Below are 23,212 nucleotides of genomic sequence, written 5' to 3'. Positions count from 1 at the left end.
CCCTTGCCTAAGTTGCCTTCCTCCTCTGATTTGGTGCCTTTGTTCTTTCAGAATGTGGTTCGTTTGCACGGCATCCCTGAGAATATTGTGTCTGACAGAGGATCCCAGTTTGTGTCCAGATTCTGGCGGTCCTTTTGTGCTAGGATGGGTATTGATTTGTCTTTTTCGTCGGCTTTTCATCCTCAGACTAATGGCCAGACCGAGCGAACTAATCAGACGTTGGAGACTTATTTAAGATGTTTTGTTTCTGCTGATCAGGACGACTGGGTTACCTTTTTGCCACTGGCCGAGTTTGCCCTTAATAATCGGGCTAGTTCTGCCACTTTGGTTTCACCCTTTTTCTGCAACTCTGGTTTTCATCCTCGTTTCTCCTCGGGTCAGGTTGAACCTTCTGACTGTCCTGGGGTTGATTCTGTGGTGGATAGGTTGCAGCGGATTTGGAACCATGTGGTGGACAATTTGAAATTGTCACAGGAGAAGGCCCAGCGTTTTGCCAACCGCCGCCGCGGTGTGGGTCCCCGACTTCGTGTTGGGGATTTGGTTTGGTTGTCTTCTCGGCATGTTCCTTTGAAGGTCTCCTCTCCTAAGTTTAAGCCTCGCTTTATCAGTCCTTATAAGATTTTGGAAATCCTTAACCCGGTGTCTTTTCGCTTGGACCTTCCAGCGTCATTTGCTATTCATAATGTGTTCCATAGGTCCTTGTTGCGGCGGTACGTGGTGCCTATGGTTCCTGCTGTTGAGCCTCCTGCCCCAGTTTTGGTTGAGGGCGAGTTGGAGTACGTGGTGGAGAAGATTTTGGATTCTCGTATCTCTAGACGGAGACTTCAGTATTTAGTTAAGTGGAAAGGCTATGGTCAGGAAGATAATTCCTGGGTTGTCGCCTCTGATGTTCATGCGACTGATTTGGTTCGTGCCTTTCACGCTGCTCATCCTGATCGCCCTGGGGGTCTTGGTGAGGGTTCGGTGACCCCTCCTCAAGGGGGGGTACTGTTGTGAACTGTGTTTCTGGGCTCCCTCTGGTGGTCACTAACGGTACTGTGTTAGGCAGGTCTTGTTGCAGGCCTGGGCTCCAGCTGGGTCATTAAGCAGCGGGTGTTCCCTATTTAGGTCTCCTCTGGACTCAGTCTCTTGCCTGGCATTGTTGTATCCAGTCCTATAAGGTTTCCTCCTGATTCCTTTCCGTCTGTCTCATGCAAGAAAAGCTAAGTCCGTTTTGAATACTTTGATCATTTGCATTTTTCAGTGTTTTTGTCCAGCTTGCTTGATATGTGATGTTCTGGCTCGCTGGAAGCTCTAGAGTGCTGATATTCCCCCTCCGCACCGTCAGTCGGTGTGGGGGTTCTTGTAATATTCAGCGTGGATGTTTTTGCAGGGTTTTCTGCTGACCGCATAGTCCACTTTCTATTTTCTGCCTATCTAGACTAGTGGGCCTCACTTTGCTGAATCTAGTTCATCTCTACGTTTGTGTTTTCCTCTTGCCTCACCGTTATTATTTGTTGGGGGCTTCCTATATCTTTGGGGTTCAATTTCTCTGGAGGCAAGTGAGGTCTTATTTTCCCTCTAGGGGTAGTCAGTTCTCCGGCTGGCTCGAGACGTCTAGAATCAACGTAGGCACGTTCACCGGCTACTTCTAGTTGTTGTTGTTAGGATCAGATATGCGGTTAGCCCAGTTTCCACCTCCCTAGAGCTGTTCCTATGTTTTTGTTGACCTTGCCGGAATACCGGAGATCCTCTACCACTGGGATCATAACAGTCCATTACTGTATATTATAAGGTTTAGCTTCTGAAAGAACTTCTGAGTGACCATCAGTTGTGACTGGACCAATCTTCTAATCATTTACAGAATGTGGCACTCCTTTTGTAAGACGCAAATTTAGAACTATATTGTGACATCAATCCACAAATTATCAGATTACTATCATATTACGCTGTCAGAATAAAGATCTGAAGTTGCGTCCCATAAAAGAAGTGCCAAGTCCACTCTATTATTTGACTTCGAGGAAGAAAACACATGCAGGAGTGCTGTATATCCTTTCATCCAATTCTGTAATTATCCCATGATGAAAGTTGAGGCGTTAGTTCACAAATATTCTTATATATGCAGCCGTTAATGCCAACAAGTTCTTTTTTTCTTAGGTATTGTTGGATCACGATGGCGCTCACTCCGACGCTTCTCCCTCAAATACCTCAAGAGTCTTGGAATGGGGAAGAAGTCCATCGAGATAACCATATTTGAAGAGTCTAAGCACCTCATGCAGGCCATGTCAGATACAGGAGGTGGGTGGACTCCACTGAATCATATTTGTTTGGGTCTTTGGATTCATAAGAAACATGAATATGTTGATTCTTTGATGCAACATCTATATGGGGATTAGAGATGAGAGAACCGACTCGAGGCAAATCAAGTTTGTGTTGAAATTTGCTAAACCCGGTGAATTAATATAATATGATCGCTTTGCACAGTCTGCCACCATTTTCCACCCTGCAGAAGACTGCAACATCCAGGACAGGATCACATTACCTCAAGACGTTGCCAGTCGGGCTTCCCCATAATGTCTTGCAGCTGTCACATCACATTGTAAATCAAAGCCAGTCTGGAGGTACCATAGCCTGTATGAAAGCTGAGGCAGGGAAAACAGCAAACATTTTAGGATTTATCTGAATAGCGAGGGAACGTCACAGCTCAACCATAGAGGTCAAGAGAGAAAATCATAAAATGCTGAAGAAACACTACAGATATTGTGTGTGACGCACATTTTTTCAGGGTAACTGGAGCATTGGGAGCAGGACTCTTCCCCCCCACTCACCTTTTTCTTTGCTCCATAACTCATCCTAAAACACATTATACTTGTGGCCCAAACTTTGATTTTTTATTATCACTATTTTTCTTTATTCCCTACAAAAATCTCCTTATAATGAACTTACTCCTCTGTCTATCACATTGGTAAAAATATTTAACAACAATTTACCCACATCCCCTTCCTGGGTCACTTAATTATCGTCCTTGATTGCACCTAAGAAAATAGTATCCGAGGTAACAGGTACAGTCCCAAATCAGGTGTAGCTCCAAGGATCTCCATGGTGCTGCTGTGGCAGTGTTTTTATAACCCTCCCAGAATCCGTAGTTTGAGGTCTGGGTTGCTTCCTTAGTGACTTAGGCACTCTTCCTATTTGCTATATATTTATAATGAGTAGCTGTCAGGTGATGGTCATATTGCCCACATGTCCCCTTTGAAGAACAAGTGTAATGTTGTATTGTGTAATGTGAATTGCAACGTGCATTAATAATGTTAGCGTTGTGTGACAAGGACAGAGACGGTTTCCTGTCAGAACGCCAGAAAGGGGCCAGGGTGAGTAGAAAGCAGAGTTAAGGTCTAATGTGAGCAGTGCCGCATGATGTGGGTGTCCCTAATCTGAGAGGAGACCAAGCAAAGAGATAGCGAGATTGTAACTGAACGAGGAAGTGACCAAAGGGATAGCGTGCTAGATCGAAGATGGGTCCTGTGACAGGACGCCTAGCAGTATGGCCCAGGGTTTATAACTCTCAAAGGTCTGAACGGGTAAAAGTACGCAAGACAAAGAGAGTGCCCCGGGAGTTTGGAGTCGATTTCTCTTGCTCCTCCATTTTCATTCAAAATTTGTTGTTTTTATTTTTTATTTCCACTTCTAATAGAAGTTGTAAGGGACCTTTGGGGTCGTCGTGTCTTCTGCTCAATGAAGGATTCACTAAACCATCTCAGACAGATGTCTGTCCAGCCTCTGGTTGAAGATTTCCATTGAAGGAGAGCTCAGCTCTTCTCTGAACTTGCTCTTATTTAAAATGTGGTGCCCAGAACTGGACACGTATATTTCAGATCAGTCATTTACAAGGTCACCCTAAGTGACTAAACAGATACAGCACTTTCCTTCATATGACAGAGTGACTATACAACTACAGCACCTTCCTATATATGACACTGAGTGACTATACAGCTACAGCACCTTCCTATATATGACACTGAGTGCCTATACAGCTACAGCACCTTCCTATATATAACACTGAGTGACTATACAGCTACAGCACCTTCCTATATATGACACTGAGTGACTATACAGCTACAGCACCTTCCTATATATGACACTGAGTGACTATACAGCTACAGCACCTTCCTATATATGACACTGAGTGCCTATACAGCTACAGCACCTTCCTATATATGACACTGAGTGACTAAAACAAGTACACTACTTACCTTTGTTATCACACTGAGTGACTAAACGGGTACAGTACCTATCTATATATCACACTGAGTGACTGAGCAGACACAGAACTTCCCTATATATTATATCTTCTTATATATCAATTGAATCTTTGGCAGACCGAAACTACCACTCCCATTTTCAACCTTCTTCAGCTCTGCAGTAGTACAGCACAATCAGATTGGACCTTTTTTAATCTCCATATGGAATGAGCTGTGCGCACTATCCCTACACTGTGTGAGAAATGGCGCTTGTTTTTTTTTCGACTCGCAGAGTGTTCAAATTCACGGGGACCTGTGAATTTCAGGAAAAAGTTACTTGAAGTCGATCCTCTGTGGATTGATCTGCTTATCTCTAGTCCAGAGTGTTCCCGAATTCTGATGAAAAATGAAAGTAAAGTCACAAGTGAAGCTCTCTGGAAATAAGCAAGCCCCATTACATCTGCATAAATTCAGCATTAATAATAAGACTTCCATTTACCATTACAACTGAGGATCACACCCGCCATGCCGACTATTCTGCACAGAATTCTGCCTATACACTGCAGCTATAAAAATAATGACGAAACCTTATTTGTACAGCTTTGAGGAAAGAAGACATTGATGATCACAGCTTAAATCTCTTAAAGGATTAAGAAAGGTTCAAGAAGAACAAGGAGAGGCGGCAGAATCTGAAATTAGACCAAAAAATAAAGTACGAACCATCACAATGATTAGATTATCAAGTACAGTGGCGAGATTCTTTACCTAAAAAAAGCAATTTACTGCACATGCACAGCACCCAGGGAATTATGGACCGCAGGTCAAAGAGAAGAATGACATCTCAGTGACAGACAAGAGGCCTAAGGAAGGCCGGAGGAAAAAGAGGTTGGAGAAGTTGGAGAGCTGTATAGACCAAGTCACTGCAGTTGTGAGCTAATTTTGTGACATGCAGAAGTAGTGTTAACTGCTGTTGCTTCAAAAGCATCCAGCAACTAGAGGGGTAAAAAACACAGCCACAGAAGACACAGAGTGGTTAGCAGAGCGCCAGGGGGATTGTGGGAAACTCGCTGACTGTTCCAGCAGCAGCCAAAGGGATTAGTGGTGTGTTTCTGTGATTTGTCTCAAAAACGTTCGGGCAAGTGAACAATTGGGACACAGGATTCCATTACAGAGTGGAGCTGGGCTAACCCCTGGATGGCTAGTCGAGAAAGTCTATCAGGAGCAGGAAGATAAGTACATTGTGTGATAAGTAAATTGTGTCACCGAGATCATCTTCCTCAGCAAACCCTCCTCCCTCCTCCATTACATTGAGCTAAAAGGAATGCTATATACTCCTGTGCTTTTGTAAAGAGTCTTGATCTGTGCTGAACTGTGCTGTCAAAAGAGACTGTTCGTCAATGTGCCTCTAAGAAGCTGTCCTGTTTATAAAGCCTGTGCTTAAGAGACTTGAATTGTACTGAATGTGCTGTGACATTAAACTACACTGTTCATATTCATGAGGACTCTATCAACTGTATCTGTGTGAGCAAGTGGATCCATCTTGTGCCTGAGGAAGCTGCGGTGCATAGTTTATGCAACATTTTGCATATACATTTACCTCTGGATAAAAAAAAATGGAGATAGGGTCTTTTAATACAAATGTATGGTCATCATTAATATTTCAGATTTTTCCATGCATAGACTTTAAATGTATGCGCCATCTGCACTGTACTCTGACGTCCTAAAATGTCAATACAGCCTTAGCTGCTAGCATGCAATCATAAAGCTGCAGGAGCGATGAGCTGGCTGTCAGACACAGCCGGACTCCCATAGAGAAGGCAGAGATGGTTTATGACCATTTCTGCCTTCCTGATCACTGTAAACACAGCACTGAATGAGATCTAGGTATACAGTCTAAGGCTGCCGTCACAACTAGGGTTGAGCGACTTTCATTTTTTTAAAATCGAGTAGGGTTTTGGGAAACCCGATTTTGTCCAGAGTCGAGTCGAGTGCAGTCGGCCGATTATCGCTAAAAGTCGGGGATCGACCGAAACACGAAACCCAATGCAAGTCAATGGGGAAGCATAGTCGGCAGTGAGTGGAGGCCAGGAAAACACCTACAGTGCCCATTTTAATGCCAAAAACATCCATTCTTGTTTCTGAAGCTTGCCAATCTTAATTAACTGTATAATAATAGTTGGGCATAGGGAATTGGGGGAAAGTTGTGGGGGGAGTAGGGCTGGCTCAAGTTTTTCGTGGGCCCAGGAAATGCGGACTACGTCACGGCGGTGTTGCAGGGAAAGGTAAGTATTTAAAAGTTGCAAGTGCTGTGATCCTGAGCAAGCAGGGGGGGGGGGGCCCACTCGTTCGCATTGCCACTGGCACAGGGCCCCTCAAAGTACGGCGGTGTGTTTGCATGGCGGGGGCGCCTCCCACCAGCAGCGACACTTTTGCGTACTCTGAGGGGCCCTGTGCCAGTGACGTCGCCAACGAGTATGCCCCCCCACCTGATGAAGGAACCTGCACTTTCATCTGCACCTTCCTCTTTGTCCCTGTGTAAGGTGGTATAACATGCGGGAAGGGGAACCTTACTTTCAGCAGGGACAGATTCTGGCTGTGTAGAGTACAAGGGGAATGTAGTGGTCTAGGTCAATGTACCAGCAGACTCATTTAGCAGTGGCTGGGCAATGGGCAGGATGAGGAGGAAACAGATATAGGGCCAAAGAATAAAGTAGGCTACATGCAGTTCAAAATTGGTAACAGGACTAAACAGGCGGCATTGCTTTGTTCAGTGGAGTAGCAAACCCAAGAGCAGCAGACACTGTTTCAAGGGCCTAACCACACTAGTAGGCCAAATGCAGTTTAATATCTGATAGTATAGGGCGAAAGCCAGAATGTGGAAGCTCAGCTTTGTTCAGTTGAGGACAACACCAGGGAGGGGCAGACACCTTTAGTAGGCCGGAAAAGCCTATTGCATTTTTTAAAATGGTAATTTGGAGCAGAAGGTTGAAGCTCAGCTTTATTTAGTTGAGGGCAACACCAGGCAGGGGCACACAGACAGACACCTTTAGTAGGCCGGAAAAGCCTATTGCATTTTTCAAAATGGTAATTTGGAGCAGAAGGTTGAAGCTCAGCTTTATTTAGTTGAGGGCAACACCAGGGAGGGGCAGAAGCCGTTAGTAGGCCCTAACCACCATTTTTTTTTTTAAAACCACTTAATGAGAGCCAGAAGGTTGAAGCTCAGCTTTATTTAGTTGAGGACAACACCAGGGAGGGGCACACAGACAGACACCTTTAGTAGGCCTGAAAAGCCTATTGCATTTTTCAAAATGGTAATTTGGAGCAGAAGGTTGAAGCTCAGCTTTATTTAGTTGAGGGCAACACCAGGGAGGGGCAGAAGCCGTTAGTAGGCCCTAACCACCATTTTTTTTTTTAAAACCACATAATGAGAGCCGGAAGGTTGAAGCTCAGCTTTATTTAGTTGAGGGCAACACCAGGGAGGGGCAGAAGCCGTTAGTAGGCCCTAACCACCATTTTTTTTTTTAAAACCACATAATGAGAGCCGGAAGGTTGAAGCTCAGCTTTATTTAGTTGAGGACAACACCAGGGAGGGGCAGAAGCCGTTAGTAGGCCCTAACCACCATTTTTTTTTTTAAAACCACATAATGAGAGCCGGAAGGTTGAAGCTCAGCTTTATTTAGTTGAGGACAACACCAGGGAGGGGCACACAGACAGACACCTTTTGTAGGCCTGAAAAGCCTATTGCATTTTTCAAAATGGTAATTTGGAGCAGAAGGTTGAAGCTCAGCTTTATTTAGTTGAGGGCAACACCAGGGAGGGGCAGAAGCCGTTAGTAGGCCCTAACCACCATTTTTTTTTTTAAAACCACATAATGAGAGCCGGAAGGTTGAAGCTCAGCTTTATTTAGTTGAGGACAACACCAGGGAGGGGCAGAAGCCGTTAGTAGGCCCTAACCACCATTTTTTTTTTTAAAACCACATAATGAGAGCCGGAAGGTTGAAGCTCAGCTTTATTTAGTTGAGGACAACACCAGGGAGGGGCAGAAGCCGTTAGTAGGCCCTAACCACCATTTTTTTTTTTAAAACCACATAATGAGAGCCGGAAGGTTGAAGCTCAGCTTTATTTAGTTGAGGACAACACCAGGGAGGGGCAGAAGCCGTTAGTAGGCCCTAACCACCATTTTTTTTTTTAAAACCACATAATGAGAGCCGGAAGGTTGAAGCTCAGCTTTATTTAGTTGAGGACAACACCAGGGAGGGGCACACAGACAGACACCTTTTGTAGGCCTGAAAAGCCTATTGCATTTTTCAAAATGGTAATTTGGAGCAGAAGGTTGAAGCTCAGCTTTATTTAGTTGAGGGCAACACCAGGGAGGGGCAGAAGCCGTTAGTAGGCCCTAACCACCATTTTTTTTTTTAAAACCACATAATGAGAGCCGGAAGGTTGAAGCTCAGCTTTATTTAGTTGAGGACAACACCAGGGAGGGGCAGAAGCCGTTAGTAGGCCCTAACCACCATTTTTTTTTTTAAAACCACATAATGAGAGCCGGAAGGTTGAAGCTCAGCTTTATTTAGTTGAGGACAACACCAGGGAGGGGCACACAGACAGACACCTTTAGTAGGCCTGAAAAGCCTATTGCATTTTTCAAAATGGTAATTTGGAGCAGAAGGTTGAAGCTCAGCTTTATTTAGTTGAGGGCAACACCAGGGAGGGGCACACAGACAGACACCTTTTGTAGGCCTGAAAAGCCTATTGCATTTTTCAAAATGGTAATTTGGAGCAGAAGGTTGAAGCTCAGCTTTATTTAGTTGAGGGCAACACCAGGGAGGGGCAGAAGCCATTAGTAGGCCCTAACCACCATTTTTTTTTTTAAAACCACATAATGAGAGCCGGAAGGTTGAAGCTCAGCTTTATTTAGTTGAGGACAACACCAGGGAGGGGCAGAAGCCGTTAGTAGGCCCTAACCACCATTTTTTTTTTTAAAACCACATAATGAGAGCCGGAAGGTTGAAGCTCAGCTTTATTTAGTTGAGGACAACACCAGGGAGGGGCAGAAGCCGTTAGTAGGCCCTAACCACCATTTTTTTTTTTAAAACCACATAATGAGAGCCGGAAGGTTGAAGCTCAGCTTTATTTAGTTGAGGACAACACCAGGGAGGGGCACACAGACAGACACCTTTTGTAGGCCTGAAAAGCCTATTGCATTTTTCAAAATGGTAATTTGGAGCAGAAGGTTGAAGCTCAGCTTTATTTAGTTGAGGGCAACACCAGGGAGGGGCAGAAGCCGTTAGTAGGCCCTAACCACCATTTTTTTTTTTAAAACCACATAATGAGAGCCGGAAGGTTGAAGCTCAGCTTTATTTAGTTGAGGACAACACCAGGGAGGGGCAGAAGCCGTTAGTAGGCCCTAACCACCATTTTTTTTTTTAAAACCACATAATGAGAGCCGGAAGGTTGAAGCTCAGCTTTATTTAGTTGAGGACAACACCAGGGAGGGGCACACAGACAGACACCTTTAGTAGGCCTGAAAAGCCTATTGCATTTTTCAAAATGGTAATTTGGAGCAGAAGGTTGAAGCTCAGCTTTATTTAGTTGAGGGCAACACCAGGGAGGGGCACACAGACAGACACCTTTTGTAGGCCTGAAAAGCCTATTGCATTTTTCAAAATGGTAATTTGGAGCAGAAGGTTGAAGCTCAGCTTTATTTAGTTGAGGGCAACACCAGGGAGGGGCAGAAGCCGTTAGTAGGCCCTAACCAAAGTTGAAGGCCAAATGCAGTTTAATTTCTGATACTATAGGCCGAAAGCCAGAAGGTGGAAGTTCCGATTTAGACAGTGGAGGACAATTTGAATTAGGGACTGCAGACAGACTTAGTAGGCTGTCCCCTGTGGACCATGCATCCACCACATTAACCCATTGCGCCGTAATGGACACGTAATCTTCCGTGGCCATGCCTACAGGTCCATGCGTCTGTTGTCAGGTGCACCTTTGTACTCACAGATTGCCAGAGTGCATGGACAATGCGGTCTTCTACATGCTGGTGGAGGGTTGGGATGGCTTTTCTCGCAAAAGAAGTGTCGACTGGTTAGCTTGTAGCGTGGTACAGCGTAGTCCATCATGGCCTTATTAATAGTAAATAAAATATATAACTAGGCTCTATGAACTTTTAAATAGGTTCCAGGGGTACACGGGCAGCATTGGTGTGGTCAGTGGAGGAGTATTGCAAGTAGGGGCTGCAGACAGGCTATCAAAGGCCTAAAATAACAAACAGTAGGCAGTCATGGCAGTTTTACATCGGTTACATGGATACACAGGCAGGCACTCCAGGCAGCATTGTGGTCAGTGGAGGAGTATTGCAAGTAGGGGCCGCAGACAGGCTATCAAAGGCCTAAAATAACAAACAATAGGCTCATGGCAGTTTCACAGCGGTTACATGGATACACGGGCAGGCAGCTTGGTGGTGGTGAGTGGAGGAGTATTTAAAGTAGGGACCGCAGACAGGCTTCAAAGGCCTAACATAAGAAAATGGGCTGGCTGTAGGCACTTTATAATTGGTTCCAGGGGTACACGGGCATCAGTGGTCTGGTCAGTGGAGGAGTATTTAAAGTAGGGACCGCAGACAGGCTATCAAAGGCCTAAAATAACAAACAATAGGCTCATGGCAGTTTTACAGCGGTTACATGGATACACGGGCAGGCAGCTTGGTGGTCAGTGGAGGAGTATTTAAAGTAGGGACCGCAGACAGGCTATCAAAGGCCTAAAATAACAAACAATAGGCTCATGGCAGTTTTACAGCGGTTACATGGATACACGGGCAGGCAGCTTGGTGGTCAGTGGAGGAGTATTTAAAGTAGGGACCGCAGACAGGCTTCAAAGGCCTAACATAAGAAAATGGGCTGGCTGTAGGCACTTTATAATTGGTTCCAGGGGTACACGGGCAGCAGTGGTCTGGTCAGTGGAGGAGTATTTAAAGTAGGGACCGCAGACAGGCTATCAAAGGCCTAACATAACAAACAATAGGCTCATGGCAGTTTCACAGCGGTTACATGGATACACGGGCAGGCAGCTTGGTGGTGGTGAGTGGAGGAGTATTTAAAGTAGGGACCGCAGACAGGCTTCAAAGGCCTAACATAAGAAAATGGGCTGGCTGTAGGCACTTTATAATTGGTTCCAGGGGTACACGGGCAGCAGTGGTCTGGTCAGTGGAGGAGTATTTAAAGTAGGGACCGCAGACAGGCTATCAAAGGCCTAACATAACAAACAATAGGCTCATGGCAGTTTCACAGCGGTTACATGGATACACGGGCAGGCAGCTTGGTGGTCAGTGGAGGAGTATTTAAAGTAGGGACCGCAGACAGGCTATCAAAGGCCTAAAATAACAAACAATAGGCTCATGGCAGTTTTACAGCGGTTACATGGATACACGGGCAGGCAGCTGGTGATGAGTGGAGGAGTATTTAAAGTAGGGACCGCAGACAGGCTATCAAAGGCCTAAAATAACAAACAATAGGCTCATGGCAGTTTTACAGCGGTTACATGGATACACAGGCAGCTTGGTGGTGAGTGGAGGAGTAGTGCAAGGAGTGTCTGTCCCAGTACTCCCAAAATATAAATAGATGTTAATGTCTCGCAAAACAACCAAAACAAAAAAAAAAGGTGGCATACTTAGGTACAGGGGTGGGCTCATCTACTGAGTTTCTGACATAGTAATTTGGCAGTAACTATTTAATGGTGCCAATATAGGACACAGACACAGACTACTTTAAGTTGCATCATAGATGTCTACAAATTTGTATTGTCAGTGCCAGACATTGAATGATGTCAGCGAATAGACTAAAGATTGGTGGAGCTGTGCGACATAATTTTGCACGTGGTAGAGCACATTTTGAGCTGGGGTAGGGGGGAACTCTCTTGAGGCCGGCGGGACCGCCCCAGGGCCCCTCATGTTACAACGGTGTGTCTGACGTTGGGTGCGCACCACCACCGCCAGAGACACTACATTGTACTATGAGGGACCCAGTAGCAATGCCGTCAACCAAAAGCGAGCACACCCACCTCTTCAGACAAACAGCAGTCTCACGGGTGCTTGCGCCAAGTCGCGATACCACGGCCCCGTGTGGGGAGTTTTGCCATTTAGGGAGGTGTAAACATGTCGTATGCTGTACAATCAGCTGCAGCAAATTAGACATTAGAAAAGTAATTCACAGGCAAGAGCTTTTCATAGGAAAGCTAGGTGTCGGCCGGGCAAGGTGGGGCAAAAGATTTCGAAATCCAGTTGTGGTTCATTTTAATGAATGTTAGATCGTCAACATTTTGGGTAGCCAGACGAGTCCTTTTTTCGGTTAATATTGAACCTGCAGCACTGAATACTCTTTCTGATAGGACACTTGCTGCCGGGCAAGCAAGCTCCTGCAATGCATATTCTGCCAATTCTGGCCAGGTGTCTAATTTGGAGGCCCAGTAATCAAATGGGAATGACGGTTGAGGGAGAACATCGATAAGGGATGAAAAATAGTTAGTAACCATACTGGACAAATGTTGTCTCCTGTCACTTTCAATTGATGCAGCAGTACCTGTCCTGTCTGCGGTCATAGCAAAATCACTCCACAACCTGGTCAGAAAACCCCTCTGTCCAACGCCACTTCTGATGTGTGCACCCCTAACACTCCTAGTCTGCTGCCCCCTGGAGCTCGTGTGAGAACGATCACGTGCGCTGTGTGCTGGGAATGCCTGAAGCAAACGGTCAACAAGAGTTGATTGTTTGGTTGCTAATATTAGTTCCAAGTTCTCATGTGGCATAATATTTTGCAATTTGCCTTTATAGCGTGGATCAAGGAGGCAGGCCAACCAGTAATCGTCATCGTTCATCATTTTCGTAATGCGTGTGTCCCTTTTTAGGATACGTAAGGCATAATCCGCCATGTGGGCCAAAGTTCCAGTTGTCAAATCTCCGGTTGTGATTGGTTGAGGGGCAGTTGCAGGCAAATCTACGTCACTTGTGTCCCTCAAAAAACCAGAACCCGGCCGTGACACGCAACCAAATTCCTGTGCCCCCGGGAAAGGTTCGGCATTAAAAATATACTCATCCCCATCATCCTCCTCGTCCTCCACCTCCTCTTCGCCCGCTACCTCGTCCTGTACACTGCCCTGACCAGACAATGGCTGACTGTCATCAAGGCTTTCCTCTTCCTCTGGTGCAGACGCCTGCTCCTTTATGTGCGTCAAACTTTGCATCAGCAGACGCATTAGGGGGATGCTCATGCTTATTACGGCGTTGTCTGCACTAACCAGCCGTGTGCATTCCTCAAAGCACTGAAGGACTTGACACATGTCTTGTATCTTAGACCACTGCACACCTGACAACTCCATGTCTGCCATCCTACTGCCTGCCCGTGTATCCTCCCACAAATAAATAACAGCACGCCTCTGTTCGCACAGTCTCTGAAGCATGTGCAGTGTTGAGTTCCACCTTGTTGCAACGTCTATGATTAGGCGATGCTGGGGAAGGTTCAAAGACCGCTGATAGGTCTGCATACGGCTGGCGTGTACAGGCGAACGTCGGATATGTGAGCAAAGTGCACGCACTTTGAGGAGCAGGTCGGAGAACCCAGGATAAGTTTTCAATAAGCACTGCACCACCAGGTTTAAGGTGTGAGCCAGGCAAGGAATGTGTTTCAGTTGGGAAAGGGAGATGGCAGCCATGAAATTCCTTCCGTTATCACTCACTACCTTGCCTGCCTCAAGATCTACTGTGCCCAGCCACGACTGCGTTTCTTGTTGCAAGAACTCGGACAGAACTTCCGCGGTGTGTCTATTGTCGCCCAAGCACTTCATAGCCAATACAGCCTGCTGACGCTTGGCAGTAGCTGGCCCATAATGGGACAACTGGTGTGCAACAGTGTCATCTGCCGATGGAGTGGTTGGCAGACTGCGTTCTGTGGAAGAGCTGTAGCTTCTGCAGGAGGACGAGGAGGAGGAGGAGGAGGGGGTGCGAACGCCTACAGCCAACTGTTTCCTAGACCGTGGGCTAGGCACAACTGTCCCTAAATTGATGTCGCCTGTGGACCCTGCATCCACCACATTCACCCAGTGTGCCGTGATGGACACATAACGTCCCTGGCCATGCCTACTGGTCCATGCATCTGTAGTCAGGTGCACCTTTGTACTCACAGATTGCCTGAGTGCATGGACGATGCGCTGTTTAACATGCTGGTGCAGGGCTGGGATGGCTTTTCTGGAAAAAAAGTGTCGACTGGGTAGCTCGTATCGTGGTTCAGCGTACTCCATCAGGGCTTTGAAAGCTTCGCTTTCAACTAACCGGTAGGGCATCATCTCTAACGAGATTAGTCTAGCTATGTGGGCGTTAAAACCCTGTGTACGCGGATGCGAGGATAAGTACTTCCTTTTTCTAACCAGAGTCTCATGTAGGGTGAGCTGGACTGGAGAGCTGGAGATCGTGGAACTTTCGGGTGTGCCGGTGTACATGGCAGACTGAGAGACGGTTGGAGACGGTATTGTTTCCGCCGGTGCCCTAGATGCAATATTTCCTCCTACAAAACTGGTGATTCCCTGACCCTGACTGCTTTTGGCTGGCAAAGAAACCTGCACAGATACTGCCGGTGGTGCGGAAAATGGTGGCCTTACAGTGACGGAAGGGATGTTGCGTTGCTGACTAGCTTCATTGGCCGAGGGTGCTACAACCTTGAGGGACGTTTGGTAGTTAGTCCAGGCTTGAAAATGCATGGTGGTTAAGTGTCTATGCATGCAACTAGTATTTAGACTTTTCAGATTCTGACCTCTGCTTAAGCTAGTTGAACATTTTTGACAGATGACTTTGCGCTGATCAGTTGGATGTTGTTTAAAAAAATGCCAGACTGCACTCTTCCTAGACTCGGATCCCTTTTCAGGGATTGCAGACTGAGCTTTAACCGGATGGCAACGCTGTGCTCCAACAGGTTTTGGCTTTGACACGCGTTTTGGTCCAGATACGGGCCCGGCAGATGGAACCTGTTGCGATGTTGATGCCTGCTGCGGCCCCTCCTCCACCTCCGCTTCTGAACTACTGCCGCCTGCACCCTGTTCCCCCAATGGCTGCCAATCGGGGTCAATAACTGGGTCATCTATTACCTCCTCTTCGAGCTCGTGTGCAACTTCGTCTGTGTCACTGTGTCGGTCGGTGGTATAGCGTTCGTGGCGGGGCAACATAGTCTCATCAGGGTCTGATTGTGGATCTGTGCCCTGAGAGGGCAATGTGGTGGTCTGAGTCAAAGGAGCAGCATAGTACTCTGGCTGTGGCTGTGCATCAGTGCACTCCATGTCAGAATATACTTGTAATGGGCATGGCCTGTTAAATGTTTCACTTTCTAAGCCAGGGACGGTATGTGTAAAGAGCTCCATGGAGTGACCCGTTGTGTCGCCTGCTGCATCCTTCTCTCTTGTTGTAGTTTTTGCTGAGGAGGACAAGGAAGCGACTTGTCCCTGACCGTGAACATCCACAAGCGACGCGCTGCTTTTACATTTACCAGTTTCGGAAGAGGAGGCAAAAGAGCTAGAGGCTGAGTCTGCAATGTAAGCCAAAACTTGCTGTTGCTGCTCCGCCTTTAAAAGCGGTTTTCCTACTCCCAGAAAAGAGAGCGTTCGAGGCCTTGTGTAGCCTGACGACGAAACTGGCTCCACAGCTCCAGACTTAGGTGGAATATTTTTATCCCCACGACCACCTGATGCTCCACTACCACTACCATCATTACCAGCTGACAATGAACGCCCACGACGACCTCTTGCACCAGACTTCCTCATTGTTTTAAAATCTTAACCAAAGTAACTTTATTTGTTGCTGTCAAACAACTTACACGGTGAGCTATAACTTCAGTATGATTTCAATATCCCTTAACAGGTTGGTGAGACCACAAGGAAAATCAGGCACAATGTTACACACTCTGTTTTCTGTGGCACAAAATCACAGAGATGACACACACGCAGGACTGTCACTCAAGCACTAATGTCAATATTAATCTCCCACCTAATTTATTTATTTTTTTTTCTCAGGGAGACTTTAGAAACCAAATAATATTAAAAAAAAAAAAAAAAAAAGGCTTTCTATGGCCCACAATTAGAGAGAGAGAGGTGGCACAACCAGGAGTCAAGACTGGCGCACAAGCTGAAAGGGCAATATTACTCTCCCACTGTTTTTTATGTTTTTTTTGTTTTTTTCAGGGAGACTTTAGAAACCAAATAATATTAAAAAAACCAAAAAAAAAAAAGGCTTTCTATGGCCCACTGAATGAGAGGGAGAGAGGTGGCACACCCAGGAGTCAAGACTGGCACACAAGCTGAAAGGGCAATATTACTCTCCCACTGTTTTTTTAGGTTTTTTTTTTTTTTTCAGGGAGACTTTAGAAACCAAATAATATTAAAAAAAAAAAAAAAAAAAAAAAATAGGCTTGCTATAGCCCACTGAATGAGAGATAGCACACACAGCAGTGGCACACAAGCCCTGACTGAGGCCAATATTTTTCTCCCACTGATTGATGTAGTGTTTTTGTGTTGAGGTAGAATTTAGAACACAAATCACGGAAAAAATAAATAGGCTTTCTATGGCCCACTGAATGAAAGGGAGAGAGGTGGCACACCCAGGAGTCAAGACTGGCACACAAGCTGAAAGGGCAATATTACTCTCCCACTGTTTTTTTATGTATTTTTTGTTTTTTTCAGGGAGACTTTAGAAACCCAATAATATTTAAAAAAAAAAATAAATAGGCTTTCTATGGCCCACTGAATGAGAGGGAGAGAGGTGGCACACCCAGGAGTCAAGACTGGCACACAAGCTGAAAGGGCAATATTATTCTCCCACTGTTTTTTTAGGTTTTTTTTTTTTTTTCAGGGAGAATTAGAAACCAAATAATATAAAAAAAAAAAAATAAATAGGCTTTCTATGGCCCACTGAATGAGAGGGAGAGAGGTGGCACACCCAGGAGTCAAGACTGGCACACAAGCTGAAAGGGCAATATTACTCTCCCACTGTTTTTTTAGGTTTTTTTTTTTTTTTCAGGGAGACTTTAGAAACCAAATAATATTAAAAAAAAAAAAAAAAAAAAAAATAGGCTTGCTATAGCCCACTGAATGAGAGATAGCACACACAGCAGTGGCACACAAGCCCTGACTGAGGCCAATATTTTTCTCCCACTGATTGATGTAGTGTTTTTGTGTTGAGGTAGAATTTAGAACACAAATCACGGAAAAAATAAATAGGCTTTCTATGGCCCACTGAATGAAAGGGAGAGAGGTGGCACACCCAGGAGTCAAGACTGGCACACAAGCTGAAAGGGCAATATTACTCTCCCACTGTTTTTTTATGTATTTTTTGTTTTTTCAGGGAGACTTTAGAAACCCAATAATATTTAAAAAAAAAAATAAATAGGCTTTCTATGGCCCACTGAATGAGAGGGAGAGAGGTGGCACACCCAGGAGTCAAGATTGGCACACAAGCTGAAAGGGCAATATTATTCTCCCACTGTTTTTTTAGGTTTTTTTTTTTTTTTTCAGGGAGAATTAGAAACCAAATAATATTAAAAAAAATAAATAAATAGGCTTTCTATGGCCCACTGAATGAGAGGGAGAGAGGTGGCACACCCAGGAGTCAAGACTGGCACACAAGCTGAAAGGGCAATATTACTCTCCCACTGTTTTTTTAGGTTTTTTTTTTTTTTTCAGGGAGACTTTAGAAACCAAATAATATTAAAAAAAAAAAAAAAAAAAAAAAAATAGGCTTGCTATAGCCCACTGAATGAGAGATAGCACACACAGCAGTGGCACACAAGCCCTGACTGAGGCCAATATTTTTCTCCCACTGATTGATGTAGTGTTTTTGTGTTGAGGTAGAATTTAGAACACAAATCACGGAAAAAATAAATAGGCTTTCTATGGCCCACTGAATGAAAGGGAGAGAGGTGGCACACCCAGGAGTCAAGACTGGCACACAAGCTGAAAGGGCAATATTACTCTCCCACTGTTTTTTTAGGTTTTTTTTTTTTTTTTCAGGGAGAATTAGAAACCAAATAATATTAAAAAAAAAAATAAATAGGCTTTCTATGGCCCACTGAATGAGAGGGAGAGAGGTGGCATACCAAGGAGTCAAGACTGGCACACAAGCTGAAAGGGCAATATTACTCTCCCACTGTTTTTTTAGGTTTTTTTTTTTTTTCAGGGAGACTTTAGAAACCAAATAATATTAAAAAAAAAAAAAAAAATAGGCTTGCTATAGCCCACTGAATGAGAGATAGCACACACAGCAGTGGCACACAAGCCCTGACTGAGGCCAATATTTTTCTCCCACTGATTGATGTAGTGTTTTTGTGTTGAGGTAGATTTTAGAACACAAATCACGGAAAAAATAAATAGGCTTTCTATGGCCCACTCAGTGAGAGATGGCACACACAGGGATGGCACTGTAGCAGAAATGCCAATCTTAATCTCCCACAAAAAAAAAACAAAATAAAAAAAAAAACTGTCCTACAATTACTATCTCCCTGCAGTAATGTAAGCCAGGTATGGCAGGCAGCAATAGGAGTGGACTGATGCACAAATTAAATAAAAAGTGTGGACAAACAAAAAAGATAGCTGTGCAGAAAGGAAGGAACAAGAGGATATGTGCTTTGAAAAAAGCAGTTGGTTTCCACAGTGGCGTACACACAGCAATACAGCTATCACGGAGCCTTCTAGGGCAGCCCAATGAGCTACAGCGCTGAGGGGAAAAAAAATAAAAAATAGCTTCCACAGTCCCTGCACACCGAAGGTGGTGTTGGACAGTGGAAATCGCTGCAGCACAAGCGGTTTGGTGGTTAGTGGACCCTGCCTAACGCTCTCCCTGCTTCTGACGAAGCGGCAGCAACCTGTCCCTAAGCTCAGATCAGCAGCAGTAAGATGGCGGTCGGCGGGAACGCCCCTTTATAGCCCCTGTGACGCCGCAGACAGCAAGCCAATCACTGCAATGCCCTTCTCTAAGATGGTGGGGACCAGGATCTATGTCATCACGCTGCCCACACTCTGCGTTCACCTTCATTGGCTGAGAAATGGCGCTTTTCGCGTCATTGAAACGCGACTTTGGCGCGAAAGTCGCGTACCGCATGGCCGACAAGCACAGGGGTCGGATCGGGTTTCATGAGACGCCGACTTAGCCAAAAGTCGGCGACTTTTGAAAATGATCGACCCGTTTCGCTCAACCCTAGTCACAACTATCAGTATTTGGTCACTATTTCTCATCAGTATTTATAAGCCAAAACCAGTAGTGGGTGAGAAATCCAGAAGTGGTGACGTGTTTCTATTACACTTTTCCTCTGATTGTTCCTCACCTGGATTTGGCTTCCAAATACTGATGAAAAATACTGACCAAATACTGATTGCGTGACTGCAGCCTAAGAAGTGCCGGCAGCGCTTCCTCCTCTGGACCCAGAGGCCATGTGATCGCTGTGTGTAGGGAGGGAACAGGAGCTGTTGGGTTCTAGTAGAGTCAGCCAGCTCGGCTACGCAGGCAAGAAACTGAATTTCCCCTGTAACTAGGTAAATATACCAGGCCCAGTTACAGGGGAAATTAGAGATAAAAATAATCTATTAATATGCTAAAATGCCCCCAAAGGTCTTCTGAGATCTTATAGGGAGGGAGGGCAGTGTAAAATAAATAAATAAAATAAAACTAAAAGAAAAATAGACAGTTCAAATTGGTCCAATGTAAAAAATACTTTCCACAGACAGGGGAACACAATTTAAAATGTTTTTTTTAGAAGTCACTTCCTATCATTCTTTATTTTTTTCCCAGATATACAAAAAAATTAGAGATAAAATGTTATCCTCATGTGTTACAAAAAAGTCAAAAATGATTTAAATATTTCAACCATAGCAACAACAAAGATAATAATCCTGCCAAATATAATCCATTACTTCCGTTCTAGCCTCTTCTCCAATGCTCTTTTTATGTGGATTTAAAAATTATTAATGAGCTTGTTTAGGAAAAAGCCGAGGCGGAAGAGTCACAATTAGGGCTCGTACTCATTTGCAAGAAAAACGGACGAGTGCAATCCGATAAAAACTTGGAATGCCCACATTACCACACAAATCCAGTTTGCTTTTGATTTTACACTGTGAATACAATGTATTAGTATTATTCTGATTTTTAATTATTATTATTGTTATTAACTTCATTTTAAGCTAATTTACCACCTGCGTAAGCGCTATTGAATGTTGTCATTATTTACTTTAGTTTAATCACCAGCAGCGATAATTAGATAGCAATGAGCGTGCCGAGCGTTAGCTGGCTGGAAACAGCTAGTATATATATATATATATATATATATATATATATATATATATATATATATATATATATATATATATATATATATATATATATATATATATATATATATATATATATATATATACTATACCTCATTCACTGTTGGTATGTATTTATGTATGTTCTTATGTATATATGTATGTGCTTCAATTTTATTTTTTTGTTATTTCTTAATAAAGATCTTTTTGAGGGTTAGGGGCAGCATTTCAATTTTTGCCTCTGGAAGTAGAGAAGCTAGAATTTGCACTGCTACAGGACTTATCATGATCTTACGTTCTTTCCGCAGGTAAACCATTCAACCCGATTATGCTCCTGGGCTACGCTACAGTAAACATCATCAGTTCTATGCTTTTTCGGGAGCACTTTGATTACCAGGATAAGAATCTGCAGAAACTTTTTCAGGCGATGGTTGAAGTTAATAAAGAGATCACCTCTCCATTATACATGGTTGTATATCATTATCTCATGAGTTTTTGTTTCCATTTCCACCAGAATATTGGGCTACTCCATAGTCCTAGACCTGTAGCTGCATGTGTTTATGTAATTTAATCTTATCATAAAGATTAGTGTAGATGACTGTAGCTAATAGAGGAGAATCCCGAGCACGGGAACACAAAGGGCTGAGCTTGTGTGAAATAGAAGCCCAGTTTTTACATACCAGAATGACCATTAATCCTGCCCCCAAATAAAACCCTTACTGCACTCAATGACTTAACCCTTCTGCAGTGTATTATGTCTTCTTCTTGCATCCTTGGATTTTTATTCTTATATTCTATCCTTTACAGCTCTGCAATATGTTCCCGGTTCTTCTGAAGTTTGAAATCATACACCAGAAAGTCTATAAAACAGAAATCTTTCTCAAGAAGATTCTTACCAATTACATAAATCAACATAAAAAGACCCTTAATCCGGAGTCACCGCGGGATTTTTTAGACTATTTTCTGCTGAAGATAAAGGAGGTAACGAGATTGATATGGACATAACCTAAATTTAAGCCTTCCCTGCTTTTATAGTGTAGGTGTTATATACCTGTCCCTGGTATCCCAGGCTCTGCTTCCTTCCCCTGATCCACTACCCTTCACGTTGAGTTTTGCGATGTCAGTCCCCTAGGCCTATTTAAGGCACACAAGTGGGCCTTTGGATTAAGACTCTAGTCCTATGTTTGGTTTGCATCTGTGCTTTTGTGCTTAAATGCATTCCTGTTGCGTTCAATTTCATCTGTCCTGCTGATCCTGAGATTGCTGTGTGTGCCAAGTTCCCGCGGCCTAAATGCCTTCCTGCTGCTGCATCATCGCCCAAGGGTAAGTGTTCCTACCTGGACCAGAGGCTAATCCACCTCACCAGGTGAGCCTAACAGGATCCAAAGTCCATGGATTCCAAAGCTGCAGTTTACATAACCGGCTAAATTTGCTCTTTCTTAGCCTTTTTTTCATAGAATATGAATGATAACAACAAACCTTTTTCTCCATTCATGGTTAGCGGTTGGGTGAAGCCATTTATTGTCATATTACTGTGTTTTCTCTTTTTACATCATAATGACAACCCAAAACATCCAAATGACCCTGATCAAAAGTTCACACACCCCATTTCTTAATACCGTGTATTGCCTCCTCTAACATCAATCACAGTTGGAAGTCTTTGGTGGTAGTTGTGAATGAGGTTCTTTATTTTCTCAGATAGTAAAGCTGCCCACTCTTCTTGGCAAAAAGCCTCCAGTTCCTGTAAATTCCTGGGCTGTCTAGGATGAACTGCGCGCTTGAGATCTCCCCAGAGTGGCTCAATGATATTGAGGTCAGGAGACTGAGATGGCCACTGCAGAACCTTCACTTTGTTCTGCTGTAGCCAATGACAGGTCGACTTGGCCTTGTGTTTTGGATCGTTGTCATGTTGGAACGTCCAAGTACGTCCCATGCGCAGCTTCCGGGCTGATGATTGCAAATTTGCCTCTAGTATTTGCTGATAAAGTGCTACATTCATCTTTCCTTCAACTTTGACCAAGTTTTGTTTGCCTTTGTAGCTCACACATCCCAAAAACATAAGCGATCCACCTCAGTGATACAGTAGGAGTGGTGTTCCTTTCATCATAGGCCTTGTTGACCTCTCTCCAAATGTAACATTTATGGTTGTGGCCAAAAAGTTCAATTTTGGTTTCATCACTCCAAATGACCTTGTTCCAGAAGTTTTGAGGCTTGTCTCTGTGCTGTTTTGCGTACTGTATGCAAGATACTGTGTGGCATTTGTGCAGTAATGGCTTTCTTCTGGCGACTCGACCATGCAGCCCTTTTTTCTTCAAGGGCCTTATTGTGCATCTTGAAACAGCCACACCGCTAGTTTTAGGATTGTCCAGTATTTCAGCTGATGTTATTTGTGGGTTTTTCTTTGCATCCTGAACAATTTTCCTGGCAGTTGTGGATGACATTTTTGTTGGTCTACCTGACCGTGGTTTTGTTTTTACAGAGTCCTGATTTTCCATTTGTTAATCACAGTGTGAACGCTGCTGACTGGCATTATCAATTCCTTGGATATCTTTTTGTATCCCTTTCCTGTTTTATACAGTTCAACTACCTTTTTCTGTAGATCCATTGACAATTATTTTGCTTTCCCCATGACTCACAATCCAGAAACGTCAGTGGCTGGATGAAAG

At 44.2% G+C, this 23,212-nt stretch overlaps 1 protein-coding gene across 1 annotated transcript in view; it reads left to right on the top strand.

Annotated features, from left to right (window-relative positions):
• LOC143783132 (cytochrome P450 2C20-like) overlaps positions 1–23,212 on the top strand; it is a 225,111-nt gene that overhangs the window by 90,854 nt on the left and 111,045 nt on the right. Inside the window, exons 4-6 of the mRNA XM_077271429.1 lie at positions 2,137–2,277; positions 20,855–21,015; positions 21,354–21,527. Of these exons, the coding sequence (XP_077127544.1) occupies positions 2,137–2,277; positions 20,855–21,015; positions 21,354–21,527 (476 nt within the window). The remainder of the gene's footprint in view (positions 1–2,136; positions 2,278–20,854; positions 21,016–21,353; positions 21,528–23,212) is intronic.

The sequence above is a fragment of the Ranitomeya variabilis genome, chromosome 6 (assembly GCF_051348905.1).
Source record: "Ranitomeya variabilis isolate aRanVar5 chromosome 6, aRanVar5.hap1, whole genome shotgun sequence".
NCBI classification, from domain to species: Eukaryota; Metazoa; Chordata; class Amphibia; order Anura; family Dendrobatidae; genus Ranitomeya; species Ranitomeya variabilis.
Note: the sequence above shows the minus strand (reverse complement) of the source record. Positions and strands in the feature narration are given on the sequence as shown.